Source organism: Chelonoidis abingdonii, chromosome 18 (genome assembly GCF_003597395.2).
Source record: "Chelonoidis abingdonii isolate Lonesome George chromosome 18, CheloAbing_2.0, whole genome shotgun sequence".
Classification (NCBI taxonomy): Eukaryota; Metazoa; Chordata; order Testudines; family Testudinidae; genus Chelonoidis; species Chelonoidis abingdonii.
The window spans coordinates 10,855,464-10,871,840 of NC_133786.1; the positions used below are offsets into that span (position 1 = coordinate 10,855,464).

Consider the following 16,377-nt stretch of genomic DNA (forward strand, 5'->3'; position numbering starts at 1 on the left):
GCGTAGGGCTCTGGGGGTGTATTCGAGTGGCTAGCTTGTGCTCCAGCAGCTTCACTGCTATTGTTACACCAGGCTAGTTCAATCAATGCTAGCTCAGGTGTGTCTGCTACACACAGTTACACCTCCGATTATAGTGTAGACATATCCTGTGTGATGCTGGTTGTGATGAATAACTCTGCTTCATTTAGAGAGGATAACTAATCTTAAAATACTCAGATGCTGTAGGCCTCAAAACACTGAGCACTTTAGTCAACATGCTGAATTAAGAAGTGTTACAGTGTCTGTGTGTGTTCTAAAAATCATTGCCCTTATCTGATAGGAATGGAGTCTGAACAGTAGCAGTCACATGTCTCATGTGCAGTCATGCACTACAGTCTTATAGCCAGAAGCAGCAGGTTATTGCCATTGGTAGGAAGGGGTGGTTGTAGAGGGAGACTTGACAACTTTTCTCATTTCCCTGCAATGACATCCCATGGGTATAATGCACTTGATTAAATGTAGGGTTTAGCTACAGAGATTGGAATTGGAATGAAGGAAGGAGGAAGTACAGAAATCAAACAGATACCATTCAGGAAACAGTATGGGAGTTTTAAATGCTCACTGTAGAGGGATGTTCTCAGGGTTGGCAAACAGACCAGATCATCTATCAACGTGACAAGTTTGTTCTCAGTTCCCCTCATAACAGAATCATTTTAAAAAAGTAGGAGGGGCTGCAAAGTTAATGTATTGGAAAACTAGAATGAACTGACTGTAATTCTGCAGAAACAAAGCATTGTATAGATGTCTCCTGCATGTCCATTCAGTCAGCTCTCACCCCTGTGCCCAGGAAGTACACTGATCACTACAAGTGCACTGCTCAGATACATGGCTCATAACAAAGCTGGCACCCCGAGGGCTGGCACTTCCATTTAGGTGACCTAGGTGGTCGCCTAGGGCACCAGCATTTGGGAGGGCGGCATTTTGCCGCCCATGGTGGCAATTTGGTGGCAGGGGGTCCTTCCGCACTCCGGGACCCGCCGCCGAAGTGCCCCGACGACCAGAAGCACGGAAGGATCCCTCCGCCACAGAATTGCCGCCAAAGACCGGGAGCGCGGAAGGACCCCTGCCTAGGGCGCCAAAAACCATGGCGCCGCTCCTGGGCACCCCACACATTTGACCCTCTGTATGAATCCAGGGGCTGCTAGGCTTACGTGTGGAGTAATGGGGGAAGGAGAGAGGATGGCTTTGTTTTTTTCAATCCCACGTAGTGATAATTCTTTATTTTCCATAAATAGCACCTTTCAGAGCTTGCAAACATTAATTAGGCCTCACCATACACCCGTGGAGCAGACATATAGCCATTTTACATATGGGGGAACCGGGTCACAATGAGTTTACATGGCCAAGGACCCCAATGAGTCAGAAGGTACCCCCACAAATCCTTTAACTGTACTTTCTTCCTTTTCTGGACTATAAAAGGCAGAACTTACATCAGAGGTGTTAAAATATGACCGTTAGTGAGATTATTAATGTTTCCATCTCATCCTGTTGGAAATCTAGTTTATTGGAGTGAAATTGTTGTTTAATTGTACTACAATAGAACTGAAGCACCTTGGTTATGGATTAGAGGCTCATTGTGCTAGGCATGGTAGAAACACAATCCAACAGGAATTTTGTGGACTTCATTTTGGTTTTGGAGAGAGACATGGGATAAATTTTTCAGAAGTGCATAAGTCCCATTTTCAAAGTGACATAGGCACCAGAGAACCTAAGTCCTGTTGACCTGTTGGTACCTAATTCACTTTTGAAAATGGAGCTTAGGTTCCTAAATCACTTAGGAACTTTTGATAATTTTACCCATAGTGTAGTATTCTGAACTCAATCTTAGAAGCCAAGAACTCTCAAGTTCTCATCTCATCTCAGCTCTGACACAATGACTCTCTGTCACTTTGACTGAGTAAATTAACTTATCTGTGCCTCAGTTTCCCCATCAGTAAAATGAAAATAAGAACACTCCTTCACTTCATTGGAGAGGATGGATATTGAGAATTAATGACCTGGTGTTTGTAAAGACCTTTGAAAGATGAAAAGCACCACGCAAGTACTGCTATTAGTAGAGTCCTTGGAAACACATTTGTGGTAACTCAGTGCCCTTTGAAGGTACTGTAATAATGCCTAGCTCTTATCTACTATTTTTCATCAGTAGATTTCAAATCACTTGATAAAGGAAACCAGTATCCTTATTCTCATTTTACAGATGGGAAAACTGAGGCAAATAAAGAAGAAATGACTTGCTCCAAGTCTCATAGACTCTTAGACTTTAAGGTCAGAAGGGACCATTATGATCATCTAGTCTGACCTCCTGCACAATGAGTCACCCAGCAAGTCACTGGCAGAGCTAGGAATAGAAATCAATTCTCCTGAGTCCTAGCCTAGAGCTCTAGCAACTAATCCATTCTCCAATCATTCAGCCTGAAAAAGTTGCACTTCAATCTGGTACACATTTCTAAGACATATTACCAGCTTCTGAACTGAGAGGTTTGGCTTCTGCTTTTCTATCTTTCTGTCAATCTGCTCTGTGCCAATGGAACTTTACCCAAGGAGGTGATGGTGAAATCCTGCTATAACCACTTCACCTAGGAAAATGCAGACTTGATGAGAAGTGCTGGGAATAAAGGACGTACTGTTCCAACACCAGCTAATTTCTGCAAGAATCGTTCTGTTTATACAGGTCAGTTTGATCCTGAACCATCAATAGGAGCAAGATTAGGGCCACCCCAAAAAGGACACTCACCAAGTCCAGTTCTTTCTTAAGGTCATCTGTCTTTTTGCTTTTTTTCTTGTTGCCTTTCAGGTCTTTGTACTTTTCCTCTTCATCTTCCTTGTCTGTTTTCTCCAGATCCTGTGTGCCATGAATCTCGACTGAGTAAATGTCAGACCTTTTCTAGAATCAGAAATGAGAAGGCAAGTTAGGTCTAATTGGTCTTACTATGCTTCGTGTTGCCATGTGATCATAAGGTACTGTAGCTAACAGGAATGGGAAATACTGTGCCTAGCCAGGACCTCTAAGCTTTCCATGTTTTAGAGGTGGCTGCAGTCTCTTCCTTCTGGGAATTTGATAGCTCCTGGTGCTGTCCTATACCTGAAATTGCTGTAGCATTAATGTACAGCTACAGCCAGATCGTCAGCTGGTGCAAATTGTCATAGATCCATGGACTTCAGTAGAGATATGGCAATTTAGGTGAGTTTGAGGATCTGGCTCTTAGGGTAAAAATGTTGCCCAAGATCCATTGCCAATGCAAATCACTCAAAAATCATGAGTCAGGCCCAAAAAAGTCATTAGATAGCCTTAAAAATCATGAAATTTTAAGAATAATAAAATGTGAGATTTTTTTATTTAATTTCTGCTGTTCGCATATTTAGGATTTGTGATTTTGTGTTTAACATTTTTTTTCCCAAATAGAAGCTGAGATTTCATATTCACCTGACTCCAGGAGCTTGTCCTTTAAGAAAAAACACCTCATATTGTTGCACTCATGATAAAATCATGACATTTAGCAGCACTGTCTAATTGGCCTCTTAGTCATATAGTGATATCCTGAAGCAAAAATTGCGCTCACTAGTTAGAGTGATCCTCTTGTTCACAGAATACTGGGAGAACTCTGCTTCCTTGTGCACAGAGCACAGAACAGATCAGGAGCTAGTGATCTGTTAGCCCAGTTTTTGCCAGTTTTCTACAGGGTATGTACAGCAGTTAAATAGCAACCCCCAGCATAGAGAAGCTGCCAAACCTATTTAACTGCATTAGATTTATTGATAAGTTATTTTCTTCTGCTGCCTCCTCACTACAAGCTAATAGCTCAGACTTAAGGGCAGGCTTCCTGTGTTGTTAATTCACCAGTTTCTATAATCATAATTCCAGATCATAATTGTTCTGTAAACTGCATGCCATTCCTTGGAAGAGCTACTGGCTGACCCCATTCTCACTGGATTCCTTAGAGATTAATCTTTTGAGTTGCAGACTGAATCATACTTATTGGCTGAACTTCAGATAGTGGCTTGTTCTACTTGGCTATGTTTGCATACAGTGTGTATCTAATACATACATGTAAACTTCTGCAGGATGCTTTTCCATGTTTGGACTTCTACACTGACAAAAGCAGATTTGTTTAAAACTGAACATTTTAGTTAAAAAAATACAAAGCCAAACAGATAAAATAATGGGCTTGTATATCATCTGATAAGTGCATGAGAAAATATTAATTCCTATTTTTCTGAACTAAAAACTACCAAAAAGAACGACATTTCAACCCCTAGGTGCACTTGAGTTTGAGAAATGCTGCAATTTTCACCATTTTTTTTTTGGAGGTGCACGGGCCGGGCAAGGCAAGTGGGAGGAGGCAGTAGGGAAGAAGTTGCCCCCATGAATATTTTAGGAGTTGAACTCACAGAACAACCACTTCTAGGGCATTTCAGTTTGTTTGACCCTAGATATCCCAGATAAAGGCTTTCTCTTATGAGGAGTTCTCTCTCTGCTGTTTTGCCTAAGATACACAAGCTGGGGTTATCTATCGGAGTTTTCTTTTTCACTCTCATCCTTCTCCACCTTCCTTTCCCCATCTCACAAAACATCTGCTCAGCTTTTCAAGTCTCCATGAAGAGAAGAAACTAGGAAACAACTCTATGGACTCTAATAACTCTAGCAGACATAGGAGAGAAGATTCATGGAGATAAGTAAAAGCTAATGAATTGTTCTGTTCTCCTATGCAAGATCTCCTTTTAGTTCCTAGAGAGGTTTTGACCCTGAATTCTCAGACCTTCTCATATTGGTTTGATCCTTCATCCATTTGCAAAGGAGACTTCTCAACAGTATTCCCCCTTCCTATTCGATCTCTCTGCTCTTCTGAGTTTAAAACACTTAGCATTAGAACTTCTTGAAAGACCGAAATCTCTTTGGATCTCCCATCATTATGAAACACAATAACCTGCATTTCTGACCCATTTTTCCCCTGCCTTAGCAGGCATGTATACAGAAAAGCATTTCAAACATAAGTACATTTTTAATTTATCAAATAAATTCTCTTTCTTAGAGCTTAGCAGAAGAAACCAGATGTTTAAATAGCAACTGTTTCAGTGGACGCTCACTCACCTTTCCCATTTTTGTGAGCTTATTCCTTCCCTGCTCTAGTGGAGCAATGGATCTCTCAGGCAGGAAGATATATACTGAGGTAAGGTGCTTGGATGAAAAGGAAAAGCGGTATGAACACAAGATGCAAGTAGCTCAGAATTGTTGTGGCTGTCAGAGTGCAAGAGCTTGCAGGGATTGTAGCCTCTTCCCAACTGGAAAGCCAATGTTAGCTGGAATCCTCCCCGCACTTAGGCATCCTTCAGGCAGGACAAGTTTGCCTTCCAAAGCCTGTGAGGAGAGAGTTCTTTTTATGTCCCTTTATAAATAAGCACTTGCTCTGCCACTCCTCCCTTCCTCTTTCAGGTCCAGCCCATCTTCTGCTTCACCTGCAGTAGGGTGGAAAAATACCACAGTAATGGGCATGTGGGTTTCAGGTCAAATAGTTTCTAATTATTCCTTTGCAATGTTTGCTTCCAACTGAGGAACAGGTACATTATTCACCTTGTTAAAAGCAATGAGTTTCCTTCAGAGATTCGCCAGCATTAACCTCCTGCAAATGATTTCCCAGTGTCTTCAAAACGTGGTGGGGCAGAGAGGGTGTGGGCAACATTTGTCATTTACACTCCTCTAAGTGATCTGAAATGTATCTGCATGGAGCCTCTAAAAATAACATCACTATGCCATTCAGGTACCAACAGGATAGGTGCTATATGTTCAGTCAATAACTTTGGATTGTAATATCACGGGGGAAGAGTGCTCCTTTAAAAGTCTGTACTTTGACTTTTCTATTCTTGGTGTAGATTGGGTTTGTTTGCTCTGATTTTTAACCTGAGGTTGTAAAAAAGAAAAAGAGAGAGACAGCTGCTGCCCAGGGCTTTCTAAGCAAGTGCAGTTATCAGAACAGGGTAATTTTTTTAAGTGTTTATCTTGCATCAGTCCCAAGTGCTCCAAGTGAAATACCATATGCTCTGAGAGAAGATTTATGAAAGATTTTATACCTGTATTCTGCACGTAGGTATGTGTGCATGCTATGCATCCACATCTGGAAAGTGTAACAAGCAGTGTCCGTTGGTCTGCACATGCCCAATAGGTCTCCTCATGCTCCTGACTGAGGGTATATGAGGCAGTGTGGGCTGATGTCTCTTCAGTTCCTTCGTACCACTGCTGACCAGAGCCGGAATCCTATGTCCACAGATTTCTGCAGGTTTTCTGATAGAACCTGCAAATTGATTTGTAAATAGTTTTATACTTCATATCTTTTATATTAGGATAGCTAGCATTTTATAGTATAGTTAATATAGCTCATTTTCCCCCGTACTGGGGACTCCCTGCCCGTGGTCTGGGACTATGCCCAGAATCCCGGTGTTCAAGAATTGTATCTCCTGTCATTGCACTTTCTCTGAGAAGGAGGATCACCAACACTGCCTCTATTGCTTGGGTGAGATGCATATCTCTGAAAATGCAGTATTTGTTGTTCTTGAGCTTCATCTAAGGAAACATCTTATGGAGAAAGCAATATGGCCCCACACTGACCCGGGCCAGGGAGATCCCCTGTATATTGGCCCCAAGAGATGAACAGCACCCCGAGCGCCCTGAAGTATGAGCTTAGAAGCAGAGTCTGCAGCTCCTAAGCCCAAGGACTCTTCCTCCAGGGCTTCCTATGAGAGTAGGTGCACACTTACAGTTGCAAGGACAGATCCCCATCCAGGACCATCCACAAAAGATGCGATCCCTTCCCGAGCCTGTCGAATGCAGTTGAGCCTTCACGCACCAATCCTAAGGGACCAGCACCACTGAAGACCTCCAAGCTGGAGGGCAAAGGACACAAGAAGAAAGATCTACCAGTTCCATCAGTGATGCCAGCTCCAAAACACAAGGACCGTCACCCACCGGTTCCATATAACAGTCCAGGTCCAGACTCATCGTCGGTACCAGCTTGCTTGTCCAAGGACCATACTACCTCCTGAGATGTGCTGGAACCATTGATCCCAACCGCAAAACCCCATAGACACCAGGACATATGAAGTCTCCCATCATCTCCAGCCCAGCCCTCCGGAGGAACATTATTACCCCCGAGGATGATACTACTTCAGCGTCTCAAAAATTGCCTCATCTCCAAGCATCAAGGAGTGCCCCAGAAACTGCACCACTATCCAAGCTGCATACCTTTCAGATGCTCAGATCTCTTTTAACAGACAACTTCAGCAGGCACTTTTTTGTGGACTATGATTGGGAGATTCACGACTCTGTCCTGGAGAAATATGCACTAAGTGAAGTACACATCAATGGGATCTCTTTGTGTCCCAAATGAACAGAAAACTTTCTCTGTACTGCACTCAATCTATCAGAAAATCACCAAGACTTTTTCTTGCCATAGCAAAAGATCACAAGGCAAGCAATATACCTTTCAGAAAATCTCTACTTGGATTTCTGGGCACGTCATCAAATGCTACCATCCTGACAGAGTCAGGGCACACTTTACAAGGGCACAAGCTGCCTCTACAGCATCCCTGCAGGACATTCCAATACTAGACATATGCAGAGCAGCCACCTGGAGCTCCAGCAACATGTTTGCTAGACTTAAACACTATTTCAGGCCAATGCTGTGGATGCAGTATTGGGAACTGCAGTACTGAAAACATCTTTGCTGCATACCACCCTCCAGTCTGAGCAATGCTTGACAATAACCCACATGTGGAATACACATATGGACAAGCACTCAAAGAAGAAATGGAGTTTACTTACCTGTAACTAAAAGTCCTTTGAGATATGTGGTACCCATCCATATTTTATTATCTGCTCTCCATCCCCTCTGCTTTGGATCTTGTTGGATTCATGGTAAGAAGAGGAACTGGAGAGGCATCAGCCTGCGCTGCCTTTTATGCCCTTGTTCAGAAGCACCAGGAGACCTACCGTGCATCTGCAGGCCAACAGACACTGCTTGTTAGAATTTCTGGACTCAAGAGCATGGGGCACATGCATACCCATGTGTGGAATACAGATGAAGACCACACATCTCGAAGAACTTCCAGGTAAATTCTATTTCCCATCATTCCAAAGCAATGGTAACTTCTGTCTTTGCTGATATTTGGTGGAGGAAATAGAAATCAGGATAAAAGGCATAAAATGCTTATGTGACTTCTCACTAGGCCAGAATACAAGAAACGACTCTTTCCCCCGCTCCCCCCCATTCTAGATTTTTTTAAAGTATCAAATCAAATATGGGGAAGACTCATTTTTACTATATTTTTTAGAAAAATACATTCCTTTCTAACTGGACTAAACTGGTCTTGCAGTAAGGCCGAGTATTTCAATAATGGGCCATTTAAATGGCATAATTCAGGAAAACTACTGAATTGCACTGTTCTGTATGCTGCTATGAACCATAATCGCTAGCATGAGTTTTGATTTATGACAGGAGATTAAAGTTGCTAATCTAAATGACTAACACTGACCCTTTAAAAATATATAGGCTGTAGTCCTAGTGAAATCAACAGTGAATCACTTCTTGATTTCTACAGAAGCAGGATCAAATCCATACTGTAATTAACCAGGAGCAAATTCCAAATAAAATGGGGGTCGAGTCTCTTTAATCTGATGACTAATATTCTGAAACCGAAGCAGATTCCTTTTCCAGCTTCCTAATTCCTGGTTCATGTTTCCTAATTCCCTGTCCTCAGCATGATTCAACTGGCCCTTGGATCATGTGGTCAGTGGCACAAGATAAATATACAGACAGATAAATGGAAAGGTTTTTATTCTAATGTTATTTATTGCCCACTTCTGCTGTTGATTTAAGTGAGAAAGGATTGGGCCCTTAATGGAAACAGCTACAATATAAACTCTTTCATATGTAAATAAGTAACTGGGATTTCACAATATATGTCATTCACAAAAGTAATGCTCTGTTCAACATCTCCAATGAGTCCAGATCTGTAAATTAGTACACTGCAATGAAAATAGCTTATACATTGCTGAAATACACACCAGGGACTAGAGAACTAGAAGCCTGGGGGACACAAACAGAACAAAATATACATAAAAACAGAGAATTGGGACTGGAAAAGATAAGGGGGAAATGTACTTGCAAATTGAGAAGTGGAAGCCAGGATCTGATTGAGTTGGGAACTAGGGGGATGCAAGGGCAAATACATCTAATTTGAAAATGATATGATGAAATACATCTAATTTGAAAATGTGCAGATGGGCCTGCAAAATAGAAATTGTGAGCCAAGAAGAACAATGAACAGGTGACTCAGAGTTGTAATTCAGGAACAAGTAAGAACTGGTAGATGGAAATCAGGATTCGATGTCCTTGCATATTGTGACATCCACAGATTTGCAAAGATAAAGGTCAGACTATGATTTTTAGTAATTATCCATGGTTTGGAATTTTATCTGTGCCACCCTAGCAGGTTTTGCAGGCAAAGAATAGGAGATGGAAGAAATATGTTCTATAAATTGTAATCATTCTGCCTGAGGATCAGTGTTAAAATTGTAGATTAGCCACAATATACAGCAGCAGAGCACCCAAAACATTTAAACTGAATTTATCCATGGTTTTGTACTGTACTCTTTTGTTTGGGGCTGTGGTTCTATTATTGAAATAGTTACACTGGGACACCCTCTAGTGTAGTTGCAACTATAGCAGCTTAAAGGTGACACAGACCCATATATTTTGTTCCCTTCAATTTATAGGAATAGACTCTATTGGTGTAGCTACCTTATAAGGTTGTAACCTTGTAACTATTGAGATTTCCAACCGATATAGTTAAAGCACTGCAAAAACTGTGTATAGACCAGCTTTTAGTGAAGCAGCAAACATATTCTGCCAGACCTTCTGCACTGCCAAATACTATTAGAATTTTATTCCACTTCAAGAGAAGCAAGCCATATAATCTTTAGAATCACAAAGGAAACAATTCTAGTTTTATAGAACTTATAAGAATCCATATTTAATTCCCCAGGCTATGATGAGACTGAGATGAGATAATGTAGAAAGAGGTTAGGGTTGAGACTGTTGCTTTAGAGATGCCAACCAAACGTTTACCCTCCTGTTACACATCACGGTATTTGAGTGATCTCTGTGCTGTTTGGGCAATATCTTTCTTGTAGACATAGTGGTGGTGATTTTCAATGAAATTATGTCAGAGACTAGTTATAGGGATTCTGTCTTTTCATTACATGTGTATCCCACACCTAGCACAATGGGGGGTTAATCCCTGATTGTGGCCGTGTTGTGCTATTGCAATACTAATAAGTCCATATCTTGATTATGAATAATATTTATTGTGCACATTTTAACTATTTTCAAGTTCACAAACTAACCCCAGTGACCGCTAATATATTTGTCATTCATGAAATTTCTTGCAAAATGTTCATTATTTGTGGTGAGTGAGTGGTTTCCTAAAGCATATAGTATTGTTTCCAGTCTCTGAATAGCTATTAAACCGTAGGATGGTGTGTAGCATGGGGAATTATTCATTTCCTGGCATGAATCTGAATATGAATGAGCCCTTCATGTTTTAAAATCAGTGAATCTTTTGGAATTCTTGAACCTTTTCACAAATACCACATGGTTACTCAAGAACTAACAAATAATCAGTGATACACATCTTCCTTCCCCATCAGCTGCCACAAATGATGGAGAATCAAACTCTGAAATGTTTGAGTTTATTTTTTTTAAAATGTGTACACAAAATTAGACGGCTGCTGTCAGTAAATGTAGGCTGATTATTTAACCAAACTTAATATTGTTGTCTTCTGGAGGAGAATTAATCTAATCCATACATGTAGCTCCCATCACCAGAGCATGTAAAAAAGGAAATTAAGGGATGTTTCCTGTAGATTCTAAACATCTGTCTAGGAAAATAATAATCCAGCCTTTCTAATTATCACAATTTGTTTTGTTTTTCTCCTCTATTGAAACGTGTGGGCCAAAATTCTTACTTCAGCTATGCCCTTGTGCAATTCCTATTAAAACCAGTTGACATTGTTGTTTTGTTGTTATGTATTTATATTGTGGTAACACTTAGAAGACCCATTGTGCATGGAGCTGTACACAGGAGTAAAACAAAGACAGTCCCTGCCCCAGAGAGCTCATGATCTAGCATTATGACAGTTCAACAGGTAGATAATGACATATTAGGTTAGCAGTGATAGCAAGGACATTCAGTTGTCTTGGAGGTGGAGGAGAGATGGGAGATATTAGTGAAAGCGTTTGCGGTTCAGACCTAGGATCTAATGGATTTGGTTGTTGTCTGCAATGACAGGCCAGGTCTCCACTCTGTCTCTAATCTGCAAAGCATGTAAGCATGTGCTTAGCTTTAGGCATGAATATATGTTCCATTGATTTGAAGGGGACCTAAGCAGATGTTTAACTTTCAACATACGCTTAAGTGTTGTGCTGAATATGGATGGCCTTAAGCACATTAAACATTCAGTTTGTAAGCACTTAGAGGATAATAGGGTTATAAGGAATAGCCAGCATTGATTTGTCAAGAACAAATCGTGTCAAACCAACCTACTTTTCTCTTTTGACATGGTTACTGGCCTAGTGGATATGGGGGAAGTAGTAGAGGTGATATATCTTGATTTTAGTAAGGCTTTTCACACAGTTGCACGTGACATTCTTAAAAGCAAACTAGGGAAATGTTGTCTAGGAGACATTACTATAAAGTGGGTGCAGAACTGGTTGAAAGACTGTACTCAAAGAGTAGTTATCAGCGGTTCTCTGTCAGGCTGGGAGGACATATGTAATGGGGTCAGTCCTAGGTCTGGTACTATTCAACATTTTCATTAATGAGTTGGATAATGCAGTGGAGAATATGCTTATAAAATCTGCAGATGACATCAAGCTGAAAGGGGTTGCAAGCACTTTGGAAGTCAGGATTAGAATTCGAATGACCTTGACAAACTGGAGAATTGGTCTAAATTCAATAGAGCCAAGTGCAAAGTACTTCACTGAGGAAGGGAAAAATCAAATGAAGAGCTACAAAATGGGGAGTAACTGGCTATGTGGTAGGACTGCTGGAAAGGATCTGGGGGTTAGAGTGGATCACAAATTGAACATGAGTCAACAAATGTGATGCAGTGAATAAAAGGCTAATATTCTGGAATGTATTAGCAGAAGCGTTTGTATGTAAGACGTGGGAAGTAATTGTCTGCTCTGCTCGCCACTGGTGAAGCCTCATCTGGAGTATTGTGTCGAGTTCTGGGCACCACGTTTTAGGAAATATGTGGACAAATTGCAGAGAGTCTAGAGGAAAGCAACAAAAATTGTACATGGTTTAGAAAACCTGACCTATGAGAAAAGATTAAAAGAACTGGGCATGTTTTCAGTCTTGAGAAAAGCAGACTGAGGTAGGACCTGAGAAGTCTTCAAGTATGTTAAGGGCTGTTATAAGAAGGACTTTAGTCAATTGTTCTCCATTTCCATGAAAGATAGGGCAGGAAGTAATGGACTTAATCTGCAGCAAGAGAGATTTAGGTTAGATATTAGAAAAAAACTTACTAACTCTAAGGATAGTTAAGCTCTGGAACAGGCTTCCATGGGAGGTTGAGAATCCCTGTCACTGGAGGTTTTTAAGAACAGGTTGAACAAACACCTGTCAGGAATGATCTTGGTTTACTTGGTCCTACCTCAGTGCAAGGAGGTGGACTAGATGACTTCTCAAGGTCCCTTCCAGCCCCACAATTCTTAGATTCTATCTGCTTAGATGCTTTGCTGAACTGGAGTTTCAGTAAGGCATGTGCTAAACTTTGAGTAGTCCTGTAGGTTTCAGTGGGATGCTTAAGAATCTTGCTGAATTGGAACCTGCATCCCTAACAATAGTGTTGTTGTGTCATACAGAGATCAACAGACATCTATGTGGCCTTGTGAATGGATCTATGTTCTTATTTGGTTTTGCAAGCTGCTCTTTATAGGTATGCTGCTTCCCTCTCTGAGGGAGTCAGCAGAGGGAGCAGGAGTTAAACAACCACCCCAGTTTTCATTCATTCATTGCATTAACAGTAGCAGTGGATCTGAGCCACAAAGCTCTGATTTCAGACACCTGATCTGGGAAGGGCATCTGGCTCTGGCATATTGCGGCAGCAGGGCTGGCGCTTCCATGGTCGCCTAAGGCACCAGGATTTGGGAGGGCAGCAGACTGCTCTGGTGGACCTCCTGCAGGCGTGCCTGTGGGTGGTCTGCTGGTCCCGTGGCTCCAGTGGAGCATCCGCAGGCACATCTGTGGGAGGTCCACTGGAGTGGCGGGACCGGCAAGCCGGCCCTGTGCCAAGGGCGCCAAAAACCCTGGCGCCGCTCCTGTGCGGCAGGCTCACTCTTGATGATCAAGAGACATTTTTGCTTAAAGGCAGAATGCATGGAGGATTCTGTCTGAAACCAAAACTAGAAAGAAAGGACCAGTTTGGTGTCGTGAAGCCCATCCTTGAGAGTGCTGCCAAGTGACAGCACTCCATGGGGAGAACCAGGATGTGTTGTGTGCCAGGGAGATGTATTGCCGCACAGAGCAAGAGCAGCATACCTAAGCACCATCCCTTGGCGCGAGGCAGTGTGCTCACACTGCAGCCAGCCAGTTCCACTGGCTGGTGCATCAGTGGTGAAGACAGATTGAAACAGAAGAGGGAGCCAAGGAGGAGGAGTAGCTGCTTGGGGGAGCACTGTTCCCTTAAGCTAGGGAGGGCAAAAATCACCCCTTTAGCAGAGTATGGGGAGATATTGCCTTTTTCTTCTCTTGCTCCCTTTATGTTAACCCTTGGCCCTGCTTCCACCCATTCCATCCTGTTTGGATTGGCTTGTAATCAAAAGAGGCCTAGCAGGAAGTTGACCTTGTGCTCAGGAGAGGATGAAGATCGGGTGGAGCACAACAAGCAGGCTTCTTACACCCTCTGTCCCCCCTCACCAATGCGAAGGTCAGACATAGCCTAGCCTAAAAGAGAAAGAGCCAGGTTAATGTGAGGCTGCACTAGACACACAAGAAAGATAATCAGTGTTAGTTAAATGTGGGGAATCATTAGGCAAAAAGATCTTACTTCCCAGCTGCAAGTGGTGGGCCATATTCTGCTCCTGTTCCAGGCAAATGACTCCCTTTGATATCAATGGGGGGGTTTCTGCACCATCACCATGGTTACAGTGTGTCCCAGTGGGGGATACATTGTAATTTTACAAAAGGATTTGACCCAGCCCTTCTGGATTTTTGAATGAATATAGTGCTGGTGTGACTAGGTGCCTCTGTACATCCATATAACAAATAACAGCATGGACAAAAGATCCAGCAGCCTGTCCATTAGTGTGTCCTTTAGTCTTGAACCCGAGGGCCTTCAGCTGAGTGGGAGGGAGGAGTTTGTTCTCTGTGCCTCCTTCAGTCCTTGGTGCCTCTGCTTAGTTTGCTACAGCATCAAGTTGTCAGTTTGTGTTAACTGTGGTGGTGATCTTTGCGATGCGGATATTTGTTCACTGCCAGGTGGGCTGAGATTCACCAACACATTTCACACGGGCCACCAAGCAGTCACTGTATGACAACATTTTTCAAAAATGACTGTTCGGTTAATTTCAACTAGTGAACTAGAGGGGAAAGTCTCCAAGGCCTATTACCAACTTCTGAGCCAGTCATTCTGCACCTAATAATTTGATAGCCCTGTTCATAAAGGAAATGCAAGGGAAACCTAGCAAGAAAAAAAATTAAATATGAATCAACCTTAATCATAGTGGAGTTTTTAACATTTTACAAGGAGCTTCCACATTGGCTAGGATTGACAGTTATACACACATCCTTGTTGTAGCCCTGGCACATGCAATCCAAATTAGTGAGGGTCTTTTGGGCCAGGAAGTCATAACAGGCTACAGCTGGTCTTTAAAAATTACTTCCCATCATCTTGGAAATTCTCTAACTCTAGATGAGTTCATGTAGCCAACCGACTCGTATTGCTTAGATGGAGGAGCAGACTGGCTGCAGGGATAGAAGTTTGACACAGTGACCTGGCTAACCTGGCAGCTAAGGAGTGCATAATGCTTTGGAGAAATAGGACCTCAGACAAATTTGAAAAGATTTGGTCTGACTTCTTATAAATCTTTAATTTAATTCCTAATGTAAGGAAACCTAGGTGTGATTTTCCTTTCCCATCCCTGCCCCCTTTCCTTTCCCTCTGTTTCCATTGATTTATTATTTTATGGGGAGGTTCTTTTATTTGGGCAGGAGTCAATAAAATATAAATTAGAAAGAGAAAAGAAAAAGGAAATGAAGTATGAAAATGTCTTGCAAAGGCACTTATGTTTTGGAAGGAACCTTCACGGCGGGGTTGCTGTCCTGGGAGGTTATTTTGGTAGGAAAACAGCTAGACACAAAGCAAGACAGTGACAAGGGAACTTTTCTTGGTCCTTTCAATTTTCTCTTTCTCTTTCTTGGAGTTATTTGTTTGAGCACTTACCTCACTCATGTTACACAAAATGCAAGAAGAATGAGGAAAATTGATAGCGATATGTCTCTTCACCACTTCCTCCATAGCTGCCTGTGGTGCATTTAGCAGCCAATGAAAGTACAGTCCGTGTGGTATCAAAACAAGATGTGATCCACAGAAATGTCTTCCCTAAACACAGTGATTTTTTTAAAACAATATTTGTTTTTCTCACAACCAAATGAAGCTGACTGAATTTTTCAGATTCTTTCTTTTATTGACTAATGACTTTATTGATGCTTGCGTGAGTCTCATCCTTTTTTTGTGTTTACAATAGAATTTATTGCTGGGAAAATGTGATGAACTGATAACTCTGGAGAAAGAAGTCCACCATTTATCCAGAGTCAACATGAGCAGCCCTAGAGAAAGCTCTGCCCGCTCCATCCCTGTCAACATACCCCAGCCCTATCGTGGAATCTCCCACCTCTAGTGGGGACAGCATCATTTAGTCTCCATTGTTGTTTTCTAAGGGGATGTCTTGTCTACAACTCTGACTGCAGTAAAGCCTGAGCTAACTTTGATGTAGGTAGCTCAATACTAGTGAAGCCATGAGAGTGCAGGTGCACCCTGGACTGTGTGTATGTACTTCAATAGCTAGTCTGTTCTCATAGACTCATAGACTCATAGACTCATAGGTCAGAAGGGACCAATATGATCATCTAGTCTGACCTCCTGCACAAGGCAGGCCACAAAACCCTGCCCATACACATTTATAACAACCCCAAACCCATGACTGAGTTATTGAAATCCTCAAAATTGAGATTTGAAGACCTCAAGCTGCAGAGAATCCACCAGCAAGCGACCCATGCCCC

At 42.0% G+C, this 16,377-nt stretch overlaps 1 protein-coding gene across 2 annotated transcripts in view; it reads right to left on the reverse strand.

The window, feature by feature from the left end:
* Positions 1 to 11,497, reverse strand: part of ATP12A (ATPase H+/K+ transporting non-gastric alpha2 subunit) — a 33,947-nt gene extending 22,450 nt beyond the window's left edge. The window contains exons 1-2 of one of the 2 annotated variants that reach the window (XM_032802359.1): positions 11,489 to 11,497; positions 2,774 to 2,923 (exon numbers count right to left, since the gene is read on the reverse strand). In XM_032802359.1, coding sequence (XP_032658250.1) covers positions 2,774 to 2,923; positions 11,489 to 11,497 — 159 coding nt within the window. Of the gene's footprint in view, positions 1 to 2,773; positions 2,924 to 5,128; positions 5,138 to 11,488 lie in introns of those variants that run through there. The other variant, XM_032802358.1, reaches the window with a different exon arrangement.
* Positions 11,498 to 16,377: the final 4,880 nt, after the last annotated feature.